At 36.1% G+C, this 26773-nt stretch overlaps 1 protein-coding gene across 2 annotated transcripts in view; it reads left to right on the plus strand.

Moving 5' to 3' along the window:
- Positions 1-11460: 11460 nt before the first annotated feature.
- LOC127880677 (nonsense-mediated mRNA decay factor SMG8-like) overlaps positions 11461-26773 on the plus strand; it is a 57695-nt gene continuing 42382 nt past the window's right edge. For both annotated transcript variants that reach the window (XM_052428012.1, XM_052428013.1), the window contains exons 1-4: positions 11461-11630; positions 24394-24514; positions 25448-25483; positions 26367-26486. In XM_052428012.1, the coding sequence (XP_052283972.1) occupies positions 11569-11630; positions 24394-24514; positions 25448-25483; positions 26367-26486 (339 nt within the window). In that variant the 5' untranslated portion in view covers positions 11461-11568. The remainder of the gene's footprint in view (positions 11631-24393; positions 24515-25447; positions 25484-26366; positions 26487-26773) is intronic.

Here is a 26773-nt window from a genome sequence, read left to right on the forward strand (position 1 = left end):
AAATTTGTGCAAGAAATAAAAAAAAACGGAAATAGTCCCATTTGTATAAACAAGAAATTAAATATTTGCAGCTGTTTGTAATGAAATAAAACTGCACAGCTTAAGATAAGCTTGTCTGTCAATGATTATGTTACCCTCAAGTTCAAATCAGATTATGATTATAGAAAGTAATGATATGTAAAAAAAAATCCAGGACATACACCGGCATATGGGACGCAATGTGTATATAAATATATGGTACATACTAACTAATAAGTGGTACATAATATAAAAAACATAGAATAAAAATTGATAAACTATACATACAACTATGTTACATATACATATGCAAAGAAGGTAGTAAAGTTAGAATAAAAGATAGATTAAACAAAATAAACAAAGATACAACTATGTTACATAGACATATGCAAAGAAGGTACAAAAGTTATAAAATTCAAGATCATGATTATAATAACAAATGTGAACAATGATAAAAAACCAGGTATGATTATCATTAAGATTTGTAAAGAAATCTATACGACGGGGCATTTAAATCGTGTTTCATTTATTTTCAGATATAAATATCAACGGAATGCACAGGTAAACTATCAGTGAGTTTTAATTACAACACAACTGATCGAAGGTGTTAATACTGTTATCTTATCAGCGGGGTGTTAATTAAATAGCATCCGATTGAAGGTGCGATAGTCTTAATACACGCAGCGCGCAATCAGATTGCCCGCTGCGCACACGCGTCAATATGATAGAAATGGGGTACCGATAGAAATGCTTTTGCTTCATGTATCATACCTGGTTTTGTCAAGTGAATAAACATTCATAAACATATTTCCTTTTCTGTTGGGCACGTGTTAAAGAGCAAAACACGTTATTCTTTTTGTAAATAACTGTGAGATCGCCGGTGCTACCAATTAAATGAAATGTCTTGGGAGAGGCGCCGCTGTTTGTATCCCAGACACCACAATCATCCGAGAAACAGCTTCTTTTATTGCGAGAGCGCTTGTCTATATTTTTGGTATTATTTATCAAAAAGTAACAATTTTCTTTAGCGCCCCATGGAATTTGGCCCAACCCCTCACCCGAGGTGTTTTTCAAAAGGTGAACGGCTTTCTCCGTTTCAATGAATGAAGAGTTTAATTTCCCACTAAACAATGTTACAGTTTTGTCTGCCTCAGAAGCCGTTGCTTGGTCATTTGTCAGTTCATCATTCTGATTTGCATCACTGCTCTCAGATAATGAGTTTTCAAAAGACCTTTCAACAGTTTCCGAGTGGTCATAATCGGAGTCGTCACCATCAATTACCACAAAAGTTGCATTAGCAGGAATTGAACATGTTTCTACCTTTGTAACTTTAATATCATCACTGAGTGGCGAAACATCATTTACTAAAATTTTGTTTGCAGGAATCAATGGCACAAAATGGTTAGGTTCTAGTCTGATTATCTCCGAGCGAGACATTTGAGACCACATTATTGTTATATCAGGTGACATGTCTTTACATCCCCTACCCACAACACGCCGTGTTAAGACTTCGGACGTATAGTCCGAGAATGGCTGAGGCGGATAGTACGACTTAATGCATTTTTTAGATGGGCGCTTTAGCGCCCGTCTAAAGTGCTTAGTGTGAAATTCATGTCGATACGACTAGGTATGATTAACCCAATACCCGCTTGCGTATCCGCGCAAGAAAGAGTTGTATAATTTATGCAAGAGGTTTGAGTTCTCCAATTATATGTATTCACAAATGGCAACATTATATTAATATCGTGTTACATTCAATATTTTCGAACGGTGTTTTATAGAAAAGAATCAATAAACAATGATCGTATTGTACGTGTCGCGGAGGAGATTGTTTATGAATGATTAAAATAGTCCACTTTCTGCTGCGTGTGCGTGACATAGTATTTTCGCTCAGCTCATTCATAAATCTGAGGCTGGCGATAAACAAAGGGGAGTCCGTGTGAGAATAACGCAGTAGTATAAGGTTACGCTTGTTTATATTCACAGGTCTCAATTAATAATACGTTGACCACGAGTTCAACAATTATTACAGGGAAACGATTGACAACATAAAAAAATGTTTCATTATCGCTGAAACTGTTAAAAAAACATTTAAATATAACAATAATATTCTCTAAAAAATGAAGTCTTGCTGTTTTGAAATAAGGTTTGGAATTTTGTTTTCTAAATAACTTAATTCAAAACAAAAGTTTAATTATAGTGTTTTTTACTTGTTAGTCGCATATTTACCGCATTATAATGTGTGTTATAATAGGCAAACCATACATTAGTAAAATTAAATCTGCCTTCGCACATAGAAGGAATGGGTCAATTAGGTGCTGCGTTTCCTTTGCTTACTTCAGTTAGAGGTCAATTATTTAAGTAATAGCAATCACAAGGCTCCGACTTCAAAGGCATTGCGGAGCTTTCTTACATAATAAAAGTCGTAGTCGCATGGTATTTGCGTTTTGCGTCCTATTTGGTCACGTGGTTCTTTTTCCCGGTTGTTTTGGCATTCATGATATATGAGGCTATTAATAGATGCGTCTGTCGATAAACAAAGGAAAGTTTACGGGTTATAACAACGCAATAGGTTACGCTCTCGCATACAACTCAATGACGTAGTACAGGTCGTTAAGTGAGAGATTCGGGAAAAAGTTGACGCTTATTTATATCAAAGACCCATATTATCTATAGGTCTTTGTTTATATTCTCAATTTATAAAACGTTGAACATAAGTTCGACAATAACTTCAGCGATACAATAGACAAAAAAAAGTTTCATAATTGCTAAACCCGAATATAACAAACAATTTATAATAATAATACGAATGCAATAGCAGAAGGTTAGTAGAAGGTTAAGCTTGTTTATATTCACAGTTCTCAATACATAGACAGTTGGATATGAGTTCATGAATTACTACAGGCATACTATAGGCAACCTCGAAAATGCTTTTTAATCGCTAAAACCGAAAACAACCTAATATATTATATTAAATATATTTATAACAATAAATGTCTTTCAAAAATGTAGTCGGCGTATACGCTGACTTTGAAATAAAGTTAGCAATTTACTTTTCTAAATAATTAAATACAATTAAACAAAAGTTTAACTATTGTGTTGTGTTTTTCACTTGTAAGTTGCATATTCACCGCATGAAATGTGTGTTAGCATTGTCAAACCACACATAAGTGTGAGTAAAATAAAAAATATACTACGGGAGAGCACTTCATATGTGTCCTCATATGTCTTGTTATGAGTATCTTTCTTCACTATCGAAATATATCGTATGTTTATATTTGAATTAAACGCAGTTTTCTTTCGACACATTTAAATCACACGTCAATAGCGCCGTCATGCGAAAATTGGTCTTATGCGTTTCGGCAAGCGTTTGTTAAACCCAACATGTGCTTTTGCGCAGTCAGGCCATAGGCGATGCTGTTCGCTTTAAAATCACTCAATATGTTATGTTTCTCCTTACCAGAAGGAGTGATAGCTGAGTGGGCTATTTATATGACGGGCGCATATGGAATAAGACCCATTTTCACGTGACGTCATTGCGAATTGAAAATGCCACATTTAAGAACAATGCTTTTTGATACAAAATTGAATTGAAAATAGCAAACTTGTTAATAATGGCAGCTTATCCACACATTAAGAAATGATTTCCAGACGTGCTGACCAAGTACGGCAAACATTGTGGTATGATAATAAAACGATTTTCTCTTATCGTGACACTATACTATTTCGCTAATGATTGTTTTCTCATCTTGGAGGCGAAAGTGAAATTCTGCGAGATGGATTGTAACGCGTAATTGTAACAGGGCCACAATTTGTGTCGTTTGAGCATACAGAGAGTAGTCCGGAATTCCTTACACTGAACAGTGCTACATCCTTTGAATTGAGCACATACGCAGAGATGTAGCAAAAATTCAGAGGTTGTATCTCGAATCAGCTTATTAAATATTCGAAAATATTCATGCGTGTCTGTTGGCGTTATGTAAAAGTCACTAAGATGAAAACTGAAACAGCTACGCCTAAAAGCGCATGAGTGCTCTATACCTATGTTTATGTTAGCGTTGGTGACACCGTGTGAACTGCTCGGCTAATAATTAAAGCATAAACAGCAATGTTGATATACTTTTATTCCTCCATATACAAGATACGAAGATTGTTGTATATTTTGAATTTGTATATGGTGTCAAAAATCAAACGTTTTGTACACGGAACTTTCATTATGAATTTATATTCTTGGTGAGATAGTCATTTGATATTAGAAAAAAATATTCCTTTAATATGATGGTGACTGCAAATTTTCTTTATATTAAGTTATCATTACCATTTTCATCATACTTTCTATGTTTTCAGAACTTCCAAAAAGCATGTTGTTTTTATTTTGTCTTAGTTATTTCTATGAAAAAATAAGGATGATAAAAAGTGCACACAAAACTCGACCCGTGCGCTATGACACGCACTTTATAAAGTTGAATGGCGTGTGTTCATTTCAAACTTGCGATTGATTTTCAAAAATGAATTGCGTGTTAAATTATGCAATAGCGAACATCTTCAGTGCTTTCAGCGCTTTGATTGATTACTGCGCTTACCACAAAGATTAGCTCGACGACTCACCAAGTGTATAGACCTATAACATCATGCAACAAATTTGAATATTCCGCCTTAAGTATTCTGTCGTCGGCGAGGAACTGATCAGATTTGTAGTAACTTTCGTTTTCAATAAGTTCAAGAGCAGATAACAATCTCAACAAAATATGTTGCTCTTCACTACCATTCAAACATTTTGAAATAGATCTAAACAGACAGTTGCCGTCACCGATTGTTTTTATAGGTGTGTAATGCCCTATCATTGCAGGATGAAATTTGTGCAGAATATTGATCGCCATCTTGTCCGCGTCTGAAGACGGGAACGTAACATCAGTCTGCTGTAATCCCACATTATACGCATCTAATAGTTTCCTTTCGGACTTAGCAGCATTTATCAATGCATTTTTCTTTTTTGACTGTAATGCGGCCCGAAGTCTGTAAAAAGAGGGTGTCCCGAAGAGTTGAATAAATTTCTACAGCTAACATTTAATCAAGCGCGTAAACTTCTCAAAAAACGATATTTCCCTATTTCCGTTCACATTTTAAAAATGTATGTATTAATGGCTTACTAACGCTCGATTGGTCATTGTCGGCTCGGGTACTACCTACATGTACCCGGTCGATATTAGACTGTACCCCAGTTGTATTTCCCGCCCAAAATCCGATGTCGTAAAACGCGCTAACGATTATCTTAAACAAACTTCTGTTAAGAAAAACTGCATCAACATGAGTATGAGTTACTTAAGAGTACCCGGGGTACATGTAAGTTTTACCCGAGCCGACAATGACCAATCGAGCGTTACTAACAGTAAAATACCCATCAGCGGTATAATGTTATAGATTTATTTTTGCATTAACATTAATTCAAAACATTTTTAGTTCAAAATGTTATTCACGTTAAATAAATACATCAGTTCTTCTGTTCATTTGCATCAAATTAAAGGTTAAAGTCCGATTGTTTTTAAAAAAAACTGCTATTTTATGAATATATCAAGCATGTACACTTAACAATAATGATGTTTTAAAATTTTGTGACGTGCGCGGGCCATTGAACGTTGAGATAAGCAATGTTGCGAATTAAATGACACATAATTAAAAACTTATTTATTGTAGGATACCGATTACACGGAGCTTGATTACGCTGCGAACTAGAACTCTGCCGCAATGTATCTCCAATGAAAGATGTAACATTAATTCAAGCACGTATACTTAACAAAAAAAAGATATTTCTTTATTTCCGTTATCAGTTTAAAAATGATGGTATTAAGGTGTTACTAAACAGTAAAATACCCAACAGCGATCGGGATTAATGCACTTGGCCGCTAGACGAAAAATTTTATACAACTATTCTGGGCAAATTTCAATTTCAATAAATACATCAGTTATTTTTATCAGCCAAATTCCTGTTGTGTGCTACTGTTTCTTATCAGAATTATATATATTACAATACACCATCAGACCCGAATGAATACACCATTTATCCCAAGCAGGTAAATAACAATTACTATAATAAAACAGTGGAAGTCTACACGGTGTATTAGCAACCTGCTGTGGTGATCTTATCAGTTCAATACACAGGAACATGGCTACTGTACTGGAATTGGATTTACAGCCAAAATAACTGTTTTCATTTCAGTCTACACTGTGTATTAGCAACCTGCTGTGGTGATCTTATCATCTCAATACACAGGAACATGGCTACTGTATTGGAAATATCGGATTTACAGCCAAAATAACTTTCATTTATTGCTGAAGTGGTGTGCACTAACAATTGATCCACCTCTCCGTTGCACTTTTTTTTAATACATTAATTAATTTACTGAGTCGGCGCTGCGCTAATAAAGTGTGATGGTGGAAATTAAGAAATAAGATATATTTTCGCATGAAAACTGAATACACATGATACATGGATAAAATATATATAAGACACATTTGAATCTTTCATTTCTCCAAAAATTAGCACGTAGTCACATATATATACCATTTATAACTAATTTAAACCGTTTACACATAATAGGAACGCAAATATTATATATATATAGCGAGAAATTGAGTGCTTTTCGGTCTTCACATGAAGTGCTTTTCGGTCGGTATATTGGCGATATTTATCCAATTTCGGGCATTAATACCTCGTTATAAACCCAAGGTAGTATAAATGTGCATGAAATATAACCATTTATAACTAATTCAATCCGTTTACACCCAATAGAAACGCAAATATTCACATATATAGCGAGAAATTGAGTGCTTTTCGGTCTTCACATGAAGTGCTTTTCGGTCGGTATATTGCCGATATTTATCCAATTTCGGGCATTAATACCTCGTTATAAACACAATGTAGTATAAATATGCATGCAATATACCATTTATAACTAATTTAAACCGTTTACACATAATAGGAACGCAAATATTATATATATATAGCGAGAAATTGAGTGCTTTTCGGTCTTCACATGAAGTGCTTTTCGGTCGGTATATTGCCGATATTTATCCAATTTCGGGCATTAATACCTCGTTATAAACCCAAGGTAGTATAAATGTGCATGAAATATAACCATTTATAACTAATTCAATCCGTTTACACCCAATAGAAACGCAAATATTCATATATATAGCGAGAAATTGAGTGCTTTTCGGTCTTCACATTAAGTGCTTTTCGGTCGGTATATTGCCGATATTTATCCAATTTTGGGGCTTAATACCTCATAATAAACCCAAGGTAGTATAAATATGCATGAAATATAACCATTTATAACTAATTTAATCCGTTTACACACAATAGAAACGCAAATACTCATATATATAGCGAGAAATTGAGTGCTTTTCGGTTTCCACATGAAGTGCTTTTCGGTCGGTAATTGCCGATATTTACCATTTTGGGCACAATGTAGTATAAACATACAATCATATAACCATTTATTACTAATTAAACTCGTTAACATACACTAAAAACGATATATTGCATATATATAGAGAGAAATTGAGTGCTTTTCGGTGCTTTTCGGTGCTTTTCGGTTAATGTATGGACCGGAGCATATAGTTGCCATTTTGAAGTTCCTTCCGTACTTCCTTACTTTTGTCACACTTTTGTTACCGTTTCTCATTGCACCTTCAATACTTTACCGATCTCTTTCATATTTGGCATGTAGGTACCTTGCATGGACCTCTACCTTTTGATGAGGTTTGAGGTCACTGGGGTCAAGGTCACCGAGGCTAATACTAGATTTTTCCGTCACACTTTTGTTACAGTTTCTCATAACACCTTCAATACTTTACCGATCTCTTTCATATTTGGCATGTAGGTACCTTGCATGGACCTCTACCTTTTGATGAGGTTTGAGGTCACTGGGGTCAAGGTCATGGTCACAGAGGCTAATAATAGATTTTTTTAGGTGGTTATTAACACATAGATTGACAAAGCGCATCATCGGGGAGCATCCATCAGTTTCACTGATATTCTTGTTTCAATAGTGTTGGAAATTGACATTGATTTAAGGACATATTAAACAATATACAAAGGGGAACACATACCGTTGTGGATGGGTTTTTTTAACATACATTGGCTTATACCATCGCATCGCAACCAGATGCTTTTCCAAGCTTAAATATATTGAATATATCTTGCATTTCCGATACTGATAATGTAAATGATGCACATGTTGTATTGATGTTTTTATTGAGGTTTGGGGGGGGGTCAATGTTTTCGTCATTAAAGGGGCCTTTTCACGTTTTGGTAAATTGACAAAATTAAAAAAAGTTGTTTCAGATTCGCAAATTTTCGTTTAAGTTATGATATGTGTGAGGAAACAGTAATACTGAACATTTACAAGCTGTAAAATAGCCAATATATGCACCTTTTGGCGATTTAAAAGCCTAACAATTATAAAGCGTTGCAACGCGAAACGATTGAATAATTTGGAGATTTCTGTTGTTGTTATATTTTGCGAAACTACGCGGATTGCGTATATGACGTATAAAATACTTTCCACATTGAGTGAGTGCGGATGGTCAGTGGTTCGAAACCAGTCAGGCAGTTGTGGATTACTTTTTTCTTTTCTTTTTTTAAATTTTAATCTCGATTTTTCACTGGAGCTTTTTATTTCCAATGTTTACAATTATTAATATAAAGCATTTAACGACAAACTTCAAAACATGCACAAATCTGTGAAAAGGCCCCTTTAACAGTTGATATGGAACTAAAATAATTGTTTAAAAGATTGGCTTTGTTCATATTGTCCATGATAACAATGCCACTATTATCTAATAGAGGAAGGATATCGTTGCACGACCCAGATTTATTTGTTAGTCTTTTAATCAATCTCATGTACGATTTCGGATCCGATGCGTGTAAACTTTCAATTATGCCATCAACGTTCTCATAAAATGCAAACGGACATGTTTGTGCATATTGTTAACTTTGTTACGTTGGTGCTTAAATTTTATTAAATCACTTCGATGTAAACGATGCACAAGCTTGGTCTAGAGACCCGCATGGAGATAAAAACACTGCCCAATTTATATTACTTATAAGTTCATTGAAACGATCAAAGTCAGCACGCTTATAAACCCATACTTCGCGTTGAAAACGTTTCGAAAAAATAAACGGTATTTCAATATTGGCAGTGCATGCTGCGTGGTCTCTTAAAGACGCATCCATGTTTATAACAGACGCTTCAGGACATTAACATGATTCCCTTAGAAGTATAGGGTCAAGTAAAATATTACGATTATTCCCAAAGCGTGTTGCTGTTTTAATTACATCAGTCAATCCATACATGGATATTGTTTCATTAAGTTTACCATATAATGCAGACGAAGTGTCGAGCGTTGTGTACGCGGTCAACTTTCGTCGCTGTCGCAGGTATGTGTATGTGGGAGACACTGGCGGAACTCTGTACCAGCGACATCTGTTGACTCTGTCGCGTATTCGCACACAGCACAGTGACCCGGTAGCTGAACATTTCTATACAGACGGACACTCCATGGATGATTTCCAAATAATGGGACTCGAAAAACTCAGCGGGTCGGGCGAATACCGCAAGACCATGGAGCAATTGTGGAATACTAAACTAAGAAGACCAGTTCGTTTCCGATCAATAACTCGTCAATTGATTAACCGAATTGCTTGAAACTTCACATGTGGATTGGCTTTGGACAGTAGATGACCCCTATTGAAATTGGGTCGCTAGGTCAAGGTCACTGTAACAATAATTATGAAAATCATTTCTGATCAATAACTCGTCAACGAAGTGACCGATTGGCATGATACTTCACATTTCCATTGGCCTTGGACAGTAGTTGACCCCTATTGAAATTGGTGTCACTAGGTCAAAGTCACTGTCTCAATAAGCGTGAAAATCGTTTCTGATCAATAACTCGTCAACGGATAAACCGATTTGCTTGATAACTCGCATGTATATTAGCCTTGGACAGTAGATGACCCCTAATGAAATTGGGATCACTAGCTCCAAGGTCACTGTCAAAATAATTGTATAATCATTTCCCAATAACTCGTCAACGCATTGACCGATTGGCTTGATACTTCACATGTGCACTGGCCTTGGACTGTAGATGACCCCTACATAAATTGAGGTCATTAGGTCAAGGTCACTGTCTGAATAAGTGTCAAACTTGTTTCTGATCAATAACTCGTCAACCAATTGACCGATTGGCTCGATACTTCCCATGCCCATTGGCCTTGAAAAGTAGATGACCCCTTCACTGTCACAATAAGTGTGAAAATCGTTTCCAATCAATAACTCTTCAACAAATTGACTGATTCACGTGTGCATTCGCCTTGGACAGTAGATGACCCATATTAAAATTGAATTGGGGGTCACTAGTTCAAAGCCCTGTTTGGGGGGCATATGTTTCCGACCGCGGAACTCATGTTGTATACAGTGTTCATGAAATGTCTGCTTTAGGTATGCCAAATGACAGCACAGAAAAGTAGGAATAAAACGCATTCAATAAAGTAAAGGACAGACGCTTTAAATCACCGTTCGAAAGGAAAAGAAATCCAAATTTTTAAACAATCGGTCATTGGTGTAATTTTTGTTATAGTAGCTTGATGTAATATATAATCTTTTTTTAAAATAAATAATTAACATGAGCATTACATTAGGGTAATGGAAACACATAGAATGGAAAAAAATTGAGCCGCAGAAATTAAGTCCAATTTGTATATGAACATGGATTAGGTAACCTATGGGTGAATCAATTTAATATGCCTTTAAACATTCAAACTTTACAACAACAGTTATTATATATCTTTAAACAAAATTAGAAGTTAAATATAAACAATTCAAATAGACTACAATCCTATTGCTTATTTAAACACACGTTCAAATAAACAAAAATCGCATTTAAGAATTTCATAAACCAAGTTCAGAGTATCATCGCATGAACGCGGCAACTACTAAAAACGAGGTAAGTAAGAGTATGCATTTTTTTAGGGAATGATAGAAAAAAAAACTTTTTTATTGATTTGTCCTAAATATTCAAACATCCTAAGCAAGTACATAAAAAGATATTGCAAACCATACAATAATTAGTAAGATTGCTATCGAGTTCCTCAAAATCACTGTTACGAATTCATCAGAACAGAACACATCTTTTACTACTCCCATTTTTGTGCACACTTATATTTGTTTACATGTTAACACATGCACACGAGTCCAGTAAAAAAACTAAAAAAAATCGTTCTCTTAATTTCTACATCAATCTTAGAAATTAATTCACACATAACTCGCTGACAATTATTCTGGTTGCCGTCGTTCTAATACCAATACAAAGAGTTAGGGGCAGATAATCCAGACTAGCTGACAATCTGTCCAGTATTTTACTGATGTCTAACCTAAAATCGCTACACCCATGTCAGTAAAATTTGTTTGTGTAATTTTAGGTTCCGGTAAAGTACAAAATAAAAACAAAAGTATTAAGCAGAAATTCCCGTTTGTCTGATATGCCATGAGTTATTTTCCATCAACAGGAGCAGTAGCTGTGCCCTTTCCGATCCCGGAAACTTTGATGTGAGGGTTTCTCTGCATATATTGACTTTATGAGACTACTGTTAAAATCAGTTTCGGATAAAGATAGTTTCGGATACTAATTCTCTGATCACGTACGAATAATAAGAAAAGAAAAAAATATGCCTTTTAAACTTTTTTGGCATTGTCTTTTTACCCGTTGAACTTGAAAATCATTCACTATATGGATCCCCAGAAATAACATACTTAATATATATATATATATATAAAGGGTGCTGGAGGTTTCGGTAAATGACAAGTTCTGTAAATTGATTTATATAGTAAATGCCGTGGAGGGTTCGGTAAATTGGTTTTTATAGAGGTGGTATACCTACAACAAGGTGTTAATGACACCTATTATTGGCTTACATTAACATCAGGGGCATTTATTTGCAAACTGTGGATTAATTTTGAGTTGAGTAATAAATGCTATGCCTACGGTAAAAAATTAAGGGAAATGAATGAGCTACCTCTGAACAACAAATTCTGTTAGGAAATTGTAGGTAAATTTACAATTTAAATAACGCAATACTGTTTTTTTTAAACAATTGGTGCTTTTATTTAAATAACATAATAGTAATAATAAATAATGATTTATGGCGATATCAATGTAAGATCTTCAATTAAGTTTAATGCTATTTTAAAAAGTTTCTTGTAAAATATTGTAGGCATGATTTAATAAAAATGATTTCAGTTTAAATAAAAAGCGCAATAGTATTTTAGACCACCGATAAATACTCAATTTCTCAATATATAATCATGAGGTAGTTTGCCAACATAATGAATATGTTGCCCAGCTCTTGCCACGTGGAGGCCACCTCTTGTAAAAGCCAAATGTTGAATTTTATATAACATGTTTTATTATTTCTTTCTGGTTGAGAAAAACACAAGAAAAAAATAATATATATAATCTTATACGTGTACGTAATTAATAAAAAGTAATATAATGATACGCGTTATGTTTCATAATTTTGTTAAGTGCGCGTGCCATTGAACGTTGAGTTAAGCGAAGAGATACACATAATTGAAAACTGATAAAAATGACATCTAACACAACGCCAGCAGAATGAATACACTGTGTAATAGCAAGCTGCTGTGATGATCACTATCGTATCAGCTTAATACACAGGCACCTGGCTACTGTACTGGAACAATGGGTTTTACGGCCAAAATAACTGATATCATTTTTTGCCTGAACAAATCCGTTGAATAAACAAATAATAACTGATTGACTTTGTAATCCGTTTTATTTACCATATATTATAAATAGGCAACAAGTAAAACATGGATACAATATATATATATATATATATATATATATATATATATAGGACATATGTGAATATTTCATGTCATTAAAAAAAATGTAGCTGAATGCATAAAGTTTTATATGTAACGCCATTATATATATAACCAAACGCATTTTGATAAAAAGTTCATAATAAGTTGGTGCAAAAACATTGCATTGAAATCGAAGTCGCTGTACATCAAAGGCTTACCTGATATACTCAAGAATGTTGTTCAGTCATCCCGAATATTGCAATATTGCAAACGCGCTGATACTTAATTGAAATGAGTATTTCACTGATTTAATCATACACCTAATTATTTCAAAAATGTATTCTGGTCGCTGAAATATACAGCGCCACTGAGCCTCGTATGTATGAATTACTTTCAGCCAATCAGTGAATTACCCTGAAAAATATGGAAATCACCCGCTGATTCATGCACACATTACAAATAATTTCAGCCAATCAGTAAATTAAATTGAGAAATATGGAAATCACCCGCCTAGTCAAACACGCATAATCAAAACTTTATTATTTCAAGTAAAAAATAAGACCATAAAAAGCAAATGATGGTAAACTTCTCCCATCCGTCCACCATATTAAGGCAAAGTAAGATAAATTGGGACTTGTTGTTCAATGTTCAATGATGATTCATAGTAAGAAATCAAAACACATCAATGGAACTGATTGTGACAATTTATTCAAACAGGCAAATCATTTTAAAATCCATATCAAGTCATATACAATAATATTAAATTTTGTTTCCCTAAAATGCTGTTACAAAGAAATCATGTTTGATGTTATGTTCTTTATTGTTGTTTAGGGGATTTTATAGCAAAAGTTTGGCCGAGTTTCCTTGAGAAAGTGGTTCGTGTCAGTAATCTGGGTCTTTAAGATACAAAAATAGCTTCCATTGAAATGCGCATTGTATAAAGCGTGTGTTCGCATCCGTTACAATATATTATATTTTTATAATATTTAATATGTTTATCCACAATTATATATTGCATCAAAACCAGTAAGCCGTTATTTCTGAAAAAGGAAACATAAATGTGTACAAACTTTCTTCCAGATGGAACCCCGCAGTTTGCATGTTTGATAATTCAGTAGAAATGGCCATTTCTATATGATTTGCCTATAAACATGACTCATTTAAAAGGAAGTGCGTTACCTTAATTTCAAAACGCCTTTATTATTTCTAACTCAATCGATAAAACAGGTAAACAGAAATACACGCAACCGGATATGAAGCATAACATTTCTATTTACGAAAGAAAAGGTCGCTATACATAGCGAGTTGCCTCGTTTGCAAAACATGCCAGTGTTATTAGAGTACAAATGCAACGTTTTCAATCTAGTGAAATAAAAAACAGTTTATTACACAAATTTCTAACCGAGAATTCGGATTTTTAAAAATATATAATATTTTGATAATTTAATATTATGTCAAGCCAATTGGTTATTTGACTTAAGTCATGGTAATATTTCTGGGGTTAAATATTCATTTATATGTAAATATATTTGGCAACCGCGAAATTGCCCATTCAAACAAAATCCACGGAAATAATGTATGTGGCGCCGCCAGAAGAACATTAACGTATGATGCTAGAATATATTTTGAGAGGAATGTCAATGCAATCAAAACAAGAAATAATTAACCAAGCCAAATGCGAAACAATCTTTGGGCGGAGAATATTTTATAATTCACAACTAGTGTTTTCGCAGGCAAAACCAATTTTACAAAAACAACATCTAATATATCCTCATCCCATAGCTTATGTTGATGCAGTCAATTAGTCGCAAAACCCGTTTTGATCAAATGTCAAATAAATCATTTCGCAATACAGTACATCAAGTTGTTTATTTGAAAAGTGAACTTGTTGCAAAACTTTAAATGATTGTGCAATGTTGCGGTAAAACTACAAACGCGTTGGCCCTTGAACATACTGGTTATACGTTGCAAAAGATGATATCAGTTAATTAAAATGTTATTTTAAAGTGGTATATTCTCCCATGCACTCATCTGTGTATGAACATTTCTATAAATAAATTCTCAATTAATGTGCACGCTTATCGACAAAAGGTGCGATAATCCCTATTTATACCAATTTACCGAAACCTCCACGGCATTTACTTTATAAATCAATTTACCGAACTTGTCATTTACCGAAACCTCCATAACTCTATATATATATATATATATATATATAGTCAGGGTTCTCCAGAAACGCTTTAAAACAAATTACGCTTGTTGGAAACTAGTTGCAATAATTCAACTCTCAGCTTTATAACCCAATGGGTTGCCGAGAGTTGCAATGCGCTCTCTCTTGTCCATGGGTGCAAAATGTTATCAATAATGCAAGGGTTAAGGAACACTGAAACTGCAAGAACTTATTAAAGTTTACCTGTCTAAACCACAAACTCATCCAAATGGTACCATTAAAGCAAGAAATAATTGCTTTTTATTGAATTAGTTTTTCTTTTGTACGCTGTATCCGCCATATTGGAAAATTGATCCAATATTGGTTAGGTTGCAGTACACCAATATTTTGCACGTTGGTTATGTGATGGAGCTATTAAAGTCCATAACGATGTGGTATTCGATACAGAATACACTGTTTCAAATTTAAACATAAAAATGTCAGCGAGAAAAGTGTGTTGACACATCGTCGTGTTTTTATAGGGTGCATGCAAAGGATAACATCCATAGGTTGCCATTCTGGTAAATTAAACATGTTTATGAAGTTTATTCATTATTTTCCTTAATTTTTCTCGAACGACGTCTGTTAAGTGAGGCGCACGGATTCCGTTCGCTGAACTGCACCCATGTTTATGAAGGGGTGCATATGGACTGCCAGAGCTGCCATAGCAAAAATTATCAAAGGCTCTGGGAGTACGTTTATATGGACTAGTTGGAAACCAATTTAGAGTCCCTGGGATGCACATATTCAAGTCATTCCATTAACAAACAATGCATGTAAAGCAATATCCTATTAAAATTCTAGCCAACACAATTTTTATCCTCGCACTAGTCGATGATAATTGTTGCTGTGATGACTCTTGAGAGTCCAGGGGTGGCGAAATCAAATGTCCGAGTTGCCTGAGTCGTACATTTGCTAGTCTGGGCAGCTCATATTTTTACAATTAAATTGCCCGTGGACAACCATTTTTATTAATTGGGTCGAGGAAACAATCAATACAAGCAGTAATTAAGTTTTACAAAAGCAGATGTTGATATGCCATAACATTGTCCGTGCTATTTGTGGAGCAATCAAGCAACTCTCAGCAACCCTTTGGTTTATAAAGCTGAGAGTTGAATTATTGAAACTAATCCTCACACCTGTTTAAAATCCAATTAATCCAATGTAGTGCAATGTCCGATAGTTTTCTCACATCCCATCCTCTATGAAACTTATTCTTTAATGCTGTATCTGACAGTATGTGTGTGCTTCTTCTCATATAGAATTTATTAATGCCTTTTGAAATGGCCACTTACTGATATGTTACAAATTTACAGTTTTATCTTTATAGAAACTGGCCCCAACTCAGCATTAACATCGAAACATTTGATGTCTGCCAACAGGTGTAAAAAAATTAGGCATAGATTTAATTAATGTCATCTGGTAACACTGTCAAAACATGTGTATTAAACTGGTTTTATTGTTGTTTCAACTGGGTTATATAATTATAAGGTAAATATATTTTTTGTTAAAAAAAAAGGTATAATACCAAATACGATGCAGTTCCTTCCTTTGATGGTATGGGTACAAACTGTTAATGTGTATTATTCACATTCAATTATATTAATTGTTAATTAAATTGACCATCAAGAGAAAAGAAAACAGCAAAACAAACAATTCATATACATTACAGCATTCAAGTGGGTTATGAATACAGTAGAGTTTATATGAATTGTTTTGCAAATTCAGTAAGAAAACACATGGCAAAAAGAGCACTGAACTTACTTAAAACGTGGTTTGTTTATAACCCAGGTTTTAGGTTTTGACCCATAAGCGTTTTATTGAAGTTACAATGTAAATTTATTCAATTAAATCATGACCACAGGTTTTAACTGGACATTCAAGCAAGGAATAGTTTAATATGTGTTTTTAATAATGAAACCAACAATTATATTATGTATTATTTTATATTCACGCTATATTGAAATGGATTTTTTGCTGAAAATTTGAAGATGTGTGCACTATTTAATGCAACTCCTACTTTTCCAAGTAAGGAGTCCTAGGACTCCTGTTTTGAAAACCTATCGATACCCCTGATAGTCAATATAAATTGCTGCCTGCAAGCCAATAGACCTAGCGATACCCCTGATAGTCAATATAAATTGCTGCCTGCAAGCCAATAGACCTAGCGATACCCCTGATAGTCAATATAAATTGCTGCCTGCAAGCCAATAGACCTAGCGATACCCCTGATAGTCAATATAAATTGCTGCCTGCAAGCCAATAGACCTAGCGATACCCGTGATAGTCAATATAAATTGCTGCCTGCAAGCCAATAAACCTAGCGATACCCCTGATAGTCAATATAAATTGCTGCTTGCAAGCCAATAAACCTAGCGATACCCCTGATAGTCAATATAAATTGCTGCCTGCAAGCCAATAGACCTAGCGATACCCCTGATAGTCAATATAAATTGCTGCCTGCAAGCCAATAGACCTAGCGATACCCCTGATAGTCAATATAAATTGCTGCCTGCAAGCCAATAGACCTAGCGATACCCCTGATAGTCAATATAAATTGCTGCCTGCAAGCCAATAGACCTAGCGATACCCCTGATAGTCGATATAAATTGCTGCCTGCAAGCCAATAGTCTATGCATACCCCTGATAGTCAATATAAATTAGGGATGGCATCGAATACCAATATCGGTATTCGAATGTTCGCAAATTCATTCAATCGAATATTCGAATATTCGCATAAAACGGCTGGATTGATTTTTACCTTGTTATGTGTTAATTTACATTGGTTTGTAAGTTATATCCGTTTGCTAAATACGAGGCTGTTTATTAACGTTGTTATCGAATAATTGTATCGCTGTCGACTAATACTATGACCGATACTGTGATCGGGCACAAATAGAATGAAAAACACCGTGTCATAGAATTTTATTTTTTAATGATTCCACAGATTTGTAGCAGACCGCGCATATGTAAAACTAAGTTTACACACATTACACGTTGCGGTCTTCTTATCCACAGACCGTGTAAAGTATTCCATACTGCAGAAGGGGCTGGTGGCATTTTCAGATATGAATTATGATTCCTTGATGATTGTTTAATTTATATCATCTGTTACTTTTGAGTAATTCACATATTTAAATGTCTGTTCAAACTGTGATCACGTAAACTAAATTATTATTCGCAAGTAAATTGAAGCCCTTTATTGGTACCTAATTGACAAACAACAGTTCGGGCCCTTTCCTATAGTAAGAATATTGCATTGCGCGATTTGAGTAATTCACACATTTTAATGGCTGTACATACTGTGATCACAAAACTTAATTATTATTCGCCAGTCAATTGAAACCGTTAATTGGCACCCCATTGGCAAACAACAGTCGGGGCCTTTCTTAGAGCGTGTATATTGCATTGCGCAATCAACACTGATACGGGCCGCGTTATCAGTTTGACACGAAGAACGTCACGTCAATCATGTTACTCCCAAGTGATTTCGGTTGCTTTTTAGTAAGCGATTCGCAGGTCATTAAATATTAGTGAAATTACGTTTGAAAAAAAAATGCGAATATGCGAATATCATTTTTATTATTCGAATGCTGACCATTCAATCGAATATTCGATTATTCGAATAATTTTGCCATCCCTAATATAAATTGCTGCCTGCAAGCCAAAAGTCTATGCATACCCCTGATAGTCAATATAAATTGCTGCCTGCAAGCCAATAGTCTATGCATACCCCTGATAGTCAATATAAATTGCTGCCTGCAAGCCAATATTCTATGCATACCCCTGATAGTCAATATAAATTGCTGCCTGCAAGCCAATAGACCTAGCGTTACCCCTGATAGTCAATATGAATTGCTGCCTGCAAGCCAATAAACCTAGCGATACCCCTGATAGTCAATATGAATTGCTGCCTGCAAGCCAATAGACCTAGCGATACCCCTGATAGTCAATATGAATTGCTGCCTGCAAGCCAATAAACCTAGCGATACCCCTGATAGTCAATATAAATTGCTGCCTGCAAGCCAATAAACCTAGCGATACCCCTGATAGTCAATATAAATTGCTGCCTGCAAGCCAATAGACCTAGCGATACCCCTGATAGTCAATATAAATTGCTGCCTGCAAGCCAATATTCTATGCATACCCCTGATAGTCAATATAAATTGCTGCCTGCAAGCCAATAGACCTAGCGTTACCCCTGATAGTCAATATGAATTGCTGCCTGCAAGCCAATAAACCTAGCGATACCCCTGATAGTCAATATGAATTGCTGCCTGCACGCCAATAGACCTAGCGATACCCCTGATAGTCAATATAAATTGCTGCCTGCAAGCCAATAGTCTATGCATACCCCTGATAGTCAATATAAATTGCTGCCTGCAAGCCAATATTCTATGCATACCCCTGATAGTCAATATAAATTGCTGCCTGCAAGCCAATAGACCTAGCGTTACCCCTGATAGTCAATATGAATTGCTGCCTGCAAGCCAATAAACCTAGCGATACCCCTGATAGTCAATATGAATTGCTGCCTGCAAGCCAATAGACCTAGCGATACCCCTGATAGTCAATATGAATTGCTGCCTGCAAGCCAATAAACCTAGCGATACCCCTGATAGTCAATATAAATTGCTGCCTGCAAGCCAATAAACCTAGCGATACCCCTGATAGTCAATATAAATTGCTGCCTGCAAGCCAATAGACCTAGCGATACCCCTGATAGTCAATATAAATTGCTGCCTGCAAGCCAATAGACCTAGCGATACCCCTGATAGTCAATATAAATTGCTGCCTGCAAGCCAATAGACCTAGCGATACCCCTGATAGTCAATATAAATTGCTGCCTGCAAGCCAATAGACCTAGCGATACCCCTGATAGTCAATATAAATTGCTGCCTGCAAGCCAATAGACCTAGCGATACCCCTGATAGTCAATATAAATTGCTGCCTGCAAGCCAATAGACCTAGCGATACCCCTGATAGTCAATATAAATTGCTGCCTGCAAGCCAATAGACCTAGCGATACCCCTGATAGTCAATATAAATTGCTGCCTGCAAGCCAATAGACCTAGCGATACCCCTGATAGTCAATATAAATTGCTGCCTGCAAGCCAATAGACCTAGCGATACCCGTGATAGTCAATATAAATTGCTGCCTGCAAGCCAATAAACCTAGCGATACCCCTGATAGTCAATATAAATTGCTGCCTGCAAGCCAATAAACCTAGCGATACCCCTGATAGTCAATATAAATTGCTGCCTGCAAGCCAATAAACCTAGTGGTACCCCTGATAGTCAATATAAATTGCTGCCTGCAAGCCAATAGACCTAGCGATACCCCTGATAGTCAATATAAATTGCTGCCTGCAAGCCAATAAACCTAGCGATACCCCTGATAGTCAATATAAATTGCTGCCTGCAAGCCAATAAACCTAGTGATACCCCTGAAAGTCAATATAAATTGCTGCCTGCAAGCCAATAAACCTAGCGATACCCCTGATAGTCAATATAAATTGCTGCCTGCAAGCCAATAGACCTAGCGATACCCCTGATAGTCAATATAAATTGCTGCCTGCAAGCCAATAGACCTAGCGATACCCCTGATAGTCAATATAAATTGCTGCCTGCAAGCCAATAGACCTAGCGATACCCCTGATAGTCAATATAAATTGCTGCCTGCAAGCCAATAGACCTAGCGATACCCCTGATAGTCAATATAAATTGCTGCCTGCAAGCCAATAGTCTATGCATACCCCTGATAGTCAATATAAATTGCTGCCTGCAAGCCAATAGTCTATGCATACCCCTGATAGTCAATATAAATTGCTGCCTGCAAGCCAATAGTCTATGCATACCCCTGATAGTCAATATAAATTGCTGCCTGCAAGCCAATAGACCTAGTGATACCCCTGATAGTCAATATAAATTGCTGCCTGCAAGCCAATAGACCTAGCGATACCCCTGATAGTCAATATAAATTGCTGCCTGCAAGCCAATAGTCTATGCATACCCCTAATAGTCAATATAAATTGCTGCCTGCAAGCCAATAGTCTATGCATACCCCTGATAGTCAATATAAATTGCTGCCTGCAAGCCAATAGTCTATGCATACCCCTGATAGTCAATACTAGAAATGGCGCGGCAGAGGCCGACGCGTATCCCCACGCCGAATGTTTGACCTAGGTGTGCCCCAGGGTTGGTAATGGGGCCATGCATAGCTGAGATTGACCGTATTGTCATAAGAGAAGTTCATCATCAATTAGAAGTGAATTGGTGTAGAAATGAAGAAGTTATAGTAAAAGGCAATTTTGGGTGGGTGTGACATATGTGGGCAGGGCGCCCCAGGGTTGGTAATTGTGCCATGCATAGTTGAGATTGACCGTATTGTCATAAGAGAAGTTCAGTATCAATTTGAAGTGAATCGGTGTAGAAATGAAGAAATTATAGTAAAAGGCAATTTTGGGCGGGTGTGGTCTATGTGGGCGGGGCCCCAGGGTTGGTAATGGGGCCATGCATAGTTGAGATTGACCGTATTGTCATAAGAGAGGTTCAGTATCAATTTGAAGTGAATCGGTGTAGAAATGAAGAAATTATAGTAAAAGGCAATTTTGGGTGGGTGTGGTCTATGTGGACGGGGCGCCCCAGGGTTGGTAATGGGGCCATGCATAGTTGAGATTGACTGTATTGTCATAAGAGAAGTTCAATATCAATTTGAAGTGAATCGGTGTAGAAATGAAGAAATTATAGTAAAGGCAATTTTGGGTGGGTGTGGTCTATGTGGGCGGGGCCCCAGGGTTGGTTATGGGGCCATGCATAGTTGAGATTGACCCTAATGTCATAAGAGAAGTTCAGTATCAATTTGAAGTGAATCCGTGTAGAAATGAAAAAATTATAGTAAATGGAATTTTTTGGTGGGTGTGGCCTATGTGGGCGGGCGCCCCAGGGTTGGGATTGGGGCCATGCATAGTTGAGATTGACCCTAATGTCATAACAAAAGTTCAGTATCAATTTGAAGTGAATCCGTGTAGAAATGAAAAAATTATAGTAAATGGAAATTTTTGGTGGGTGTGGCCTATGTGGGCGGGGCGCCCCAGGGTTGGGAATGGGGCCATGCATGGTTGAGATTGACCGTATTGTCATAAGAGAGGTCCAGTATCAATTTGAAGTGAATCGGTGTAGAAATAAAGAAGTAAATGTAAAATAACCTAAAAAAATGAGTGATAATTTCTGACGCGGCCCCACCCCAACTGCTATAACTTTTGACCCAGGGGTCAGATCAAAATTCCAAATAGTGCAGGGTCGCACATATGCTCATAGCTACCATGTGTGTAAGTTTCAAGGTTCTAGTGCTTTTAGTGTAGGAGGAGATAGTGGCCAGGACGGACGGACAGACAGACAGACAGACGGACGGACGGCGGAGATAACCACAATATCCCCACCTTTTTTTCAAAAAGCGTGGGGATAATAAATTGCTGCCTGCAAGCCAATAGTCTATGCATACCCCTGATAGTCAATATAAATTGCTGCCTGCAAGACAATAGTCTATGCATACCCCTGATAGTCAATATAAATTGCTGCCTGCAAGCCAATAGTCTATGCATACCCCTGATAGTCAATATAAATTGCCTCCTGCAAGACAATAGTCTATGCATACCCCTGATAGTCAATATAAATTGCTGCCTGCAAGCCAATAGTCTATGCATACCCCTGATAGTCAATATAAATTGCTGCCTGCAAGCCAATAGTCTATGCATACCCCTGATAGTCAATATAAATTGCTGCCTGCAAGCCAATAGTCTATGCATACCCCTGATAGTCAATATAAATTGCTGCCTGCGAGCCAATAGACCTAGCGATACCCCTGATAGTCAACATAAATTGCTGCCTGCGAGCCAATAGACCTAGCGATACCCCTGATAGTCAATATAAATTGCTGCCTGCAAGCCAATAGTCTATGCATACCCCTGATAGTCATTATAAATTGCTGCCTGCGAGCGAGCCAATAGACCTAGCGATACCCCTGATAGTCAATATAAATTGCTGCCTGCAAGCCAATAGACCTATCGATACCCCTGATAGTCAATATAAATTGCTGCCTGCGAGCCAATAGACCTAGCGATACCCCTGATAGTCAATATAAATTGCTGCCTGCAAGCCAATAGTCTTCTCAATCTCCAAGACTCATGTGTTACACTTAAACCCTTTGCATTATGGGAAATTTGTTGTCTGCTAAAATGTCGTCTGCTGAATTTCTAAAATAAGCATTTCTTTAAAAAAAAATTCAAAGAATACTATCAGAATAGCAAACTGTTTGGATCCTTATGAGATGCCACGTTCTGTGGTGTCTCATCTGGATCCAAACTGTTTGCAAATGCTTTCAAAGTTCGGTTCCAGCACTGAAAGAGTTAATAAAAGAACTTTGAACAATAACATACATGTATTTGGCATAAAACAAATAGAATTTTACCAATATATATGCCTGGTTCTCATCGGTCCTCACAATCCAATTGGTTTGATAGAATATTTCTTCGTCTTTAAATAGCCATTTAGTAATTTTGAACAGTTAATGATTTTCCATTTTAAGGAGTTTTTATTTATTTTCTGTTTATTAACAATTATTTTGTAGATCATTTGCATGATTTCATACAAAGGCCCTTTAAATAAATACACCTTACATGTAAGTTCTAAATATAAATATTTAAAAACACAAATGTTTTATACTAGTACGTCCATTTATAGTTAAAAAGTTATTCTTGAACAGAACAACAAAAACTGCATTAAAATGATTTTGACAAAAACTGGCTAGATTTAGCTCCCTGTAGTAATCTGTATCCTGTCAATTATGTTTCTCATCTTACGGGCCCTTCTGATTGGTCGCTAAGGTTTGTTACTATGCACATGTGCTTGTTTTATTAACAGTTTGAGAATGGAAAAATCCTGAATCAGTTAACCCTTCCCCACTCAGAGGAAAAGTGAAAATGGCTATGTGCAAACAGCATAAAACCAGAACAGCCTGCGAGTAACTTGCTGTCTGTTCAGGTTTAATGCTGTTTGCACATAGCCATTTTCACTTTGCCTCTGAGTGGGAAAGGGTTAATTGATTCATGTTTGCTGTTCATCAGTATCTTAGGGTTAGAATTGGAGCCTTTAAAACTTGAATCTAGTAAGAAATGTCTTTGATTAAATTTAACTTTTTAAGAGACTACAAACATGCCAAAATATGTATCTACTGTAAGTGGTAAAGGGTTAAGATAGAATTATGATCTTGATCAGTCCAGAGCACTGGAAGTCCAACAAGGTGTGTGTGGTGTCCATCATTGGAAAGAGCAGCCATAGCGGATTCACCTCCAAGGCATCCAAGTTCAACAATGTACTAGACGCAGAGGTCTTTCAGGTAATGCTTGTGTATTTCACATAGTGTTAAAAGGTTAATTGAGCAGCGTTCTGATAAAACTGGGCATAATGCATGTGCGTTAAGTGTCGTCCCAGATTTGCCTGTGCAGTCTGCACAGGCTAATAAGGGACGATACTCTCCGCCTCTACTGGATTTTTGTGTAGAAGAGACTTCCTTTAAACGAAAAACACCATCAAAGCGGAAAGTGTCGTCCCTGATTAGCCTGTGTGAACTGCACAGGCTAATCTGGGACAACACTTTACGCACATGCATAATGCCCAGTTTTCTCAGAACATGACTCAATTATTCTTGGGTTGACTTATCCACAAATTAAACACATTAGAAAAAGACCAACGCAAATTCCTCGTTCTTTTTTTCCAATGCCAACAAAATTATGTGTCCTCAAGCATGTTAGTTTTTGGAAAAACACAGAATTTCAAGCATATGAATACACATGTATAAGTGATTGTACAGTTAAGAGAAACTAGATTATTGTGCGAGTGTTGGATAATGACTTCATTAATTTTGTATTGTGCAATGCTTGGAACAATATTGAGAATGCCAGGAATCCCAAAAGCAAGCCTTGAAACCATGACACAAATACTGTAGTACATGTATCATTGAAATTAGTTAGCATGAAGTCACGGGGTAGGGTCAGGCAATGTCACAGATGTTTGTTTTTGAAAAAATGCTATTAAATTGTGACCCAAGAATAAACAAAACATTCATGTGTCCCCCAAAAAATGATTTTGCAGAAAATAAATTAACTTCATCAGATTTATCACTGTCATGTAGCAGTCTTTAGATAAGGTCTGTGTAAATCTAATTCTGCAAAGTAGAATATCTTTATAACGGTTGTTAGATCAAGACATCTTTGTATATTGTTCTAACAATTTTGTGTCTTTTTATAACTATATCCTCATTTTGTTTCAGGGTGTTAGTAAAGAATTAAAGACATTGGTAAATAAGGTAACACAATTTTTTGTTTCATATTGATAGGAAAAAAAACAAAAAAAACAATCTATAATAGTATAATAATGAAATAATAATCTTAACAATAGTACACCTTAATACTATTGTTCAGTTAAATATACTACTTTGAACACAAATAATGTTTTAAAAAACATATGGTGCGGGTAAACGTCATTTTACCCTTAATAGTGCCACAAACATATATTACTTGTATGAACAACTTAACTACTGACCGATGTCAAAACTCCCTTTATGAATCCTCATGCTCAGGACTGGCTAGCTCAGTTGGTAGGGTGGACTGTACATTCAATGAGCCTCATTCGGGGAAAACTGGGCTTTATGTATGTGTTTAAAGTGCCATCCCAGATTAGCCCCTGCATGCAGCAAGGCTTTTCAGGGTTAACACTTTCGGCCTTTATGGAATTAACCAAATCCAATTCAGGCAGGAAGTGTGTTCCCAGATTAGCCTGTGCCAACTGCACAGGCTAATCTGGACAACACTTTGCACATGCATTAAGCCCTGTTTTCCCAGACTGTGGCTCCATTGATCAGCGGTTCAATGCCCAACCCAGCGAAATATGTGTATAGGGATTTGATATGAAATTATCTCTACACTAATATTGCCCTTTATTTGTAAATATTCATATTTAAATTTACTTATACTGTATACCTAATAAAGATATTGAACTTCAAATCTGTGTTTGTGGTCATTATGTCAGGTGACTGTCATAAAATGATCATTAAACAAGCAAAGTGAAAGAATAGCCATGAGCGATCTCTGTAGACAGCTCTTGTTTAATTTTATGTTTTTTACTTTATTTAGTTGTACTATTTCGACAAATGTGAGGAATTGTATCCCGGTGTTTCTCTATTTTGACAGGGAGAGATAGAGTGTTACTATGATGGTGACAATAATGTGGTCTATCTACACCACACCAGTCTACATGATACGTACAGACTTTCAGCCGTCTGTGAACAAATGAAAAATGCCTCTGAAAAGGTAGTTTGAACTAGGTTTTGATTTTTATATTCAAGGTATAATTATTAATCGTAAGGTCTTGTTTATGTGTTATTTGTCCAACCTGTCTGAACAGATGCAAATTGCTTCTGACAATGGAGGTAACTAAGTCTTGATTTTAATATTCAATGTATATTTGTAAGGTCCTGTTAATGTGTTACCTGTTCCTGTCTTAAAACCCTTTTCATATATTTCTGATGTTTCATGGTGGCTCATGTCAGTTGTCGCCAGTGGTAATGTAGAAATGAGCCGCGCTCTGTTGAAAGTGG

The sequence above is a fragment of the Dreissena polymorpha genome, chromosome 5, assembly GCF_020536995.1.
Source record: "Dreissena polymorpha isolate Duluth1 chromosome 5, UMN_Dpol_1.0, whole genome shotgun sequence".
In the NCBI taxonomy this organism is placed as follows: domain Eukaryota; kingdom Metazoa; phylum Mollusca; class Bivalvia; order Myida; family Dreissenidae; genus Dreissena; species Dreissena polymorpha.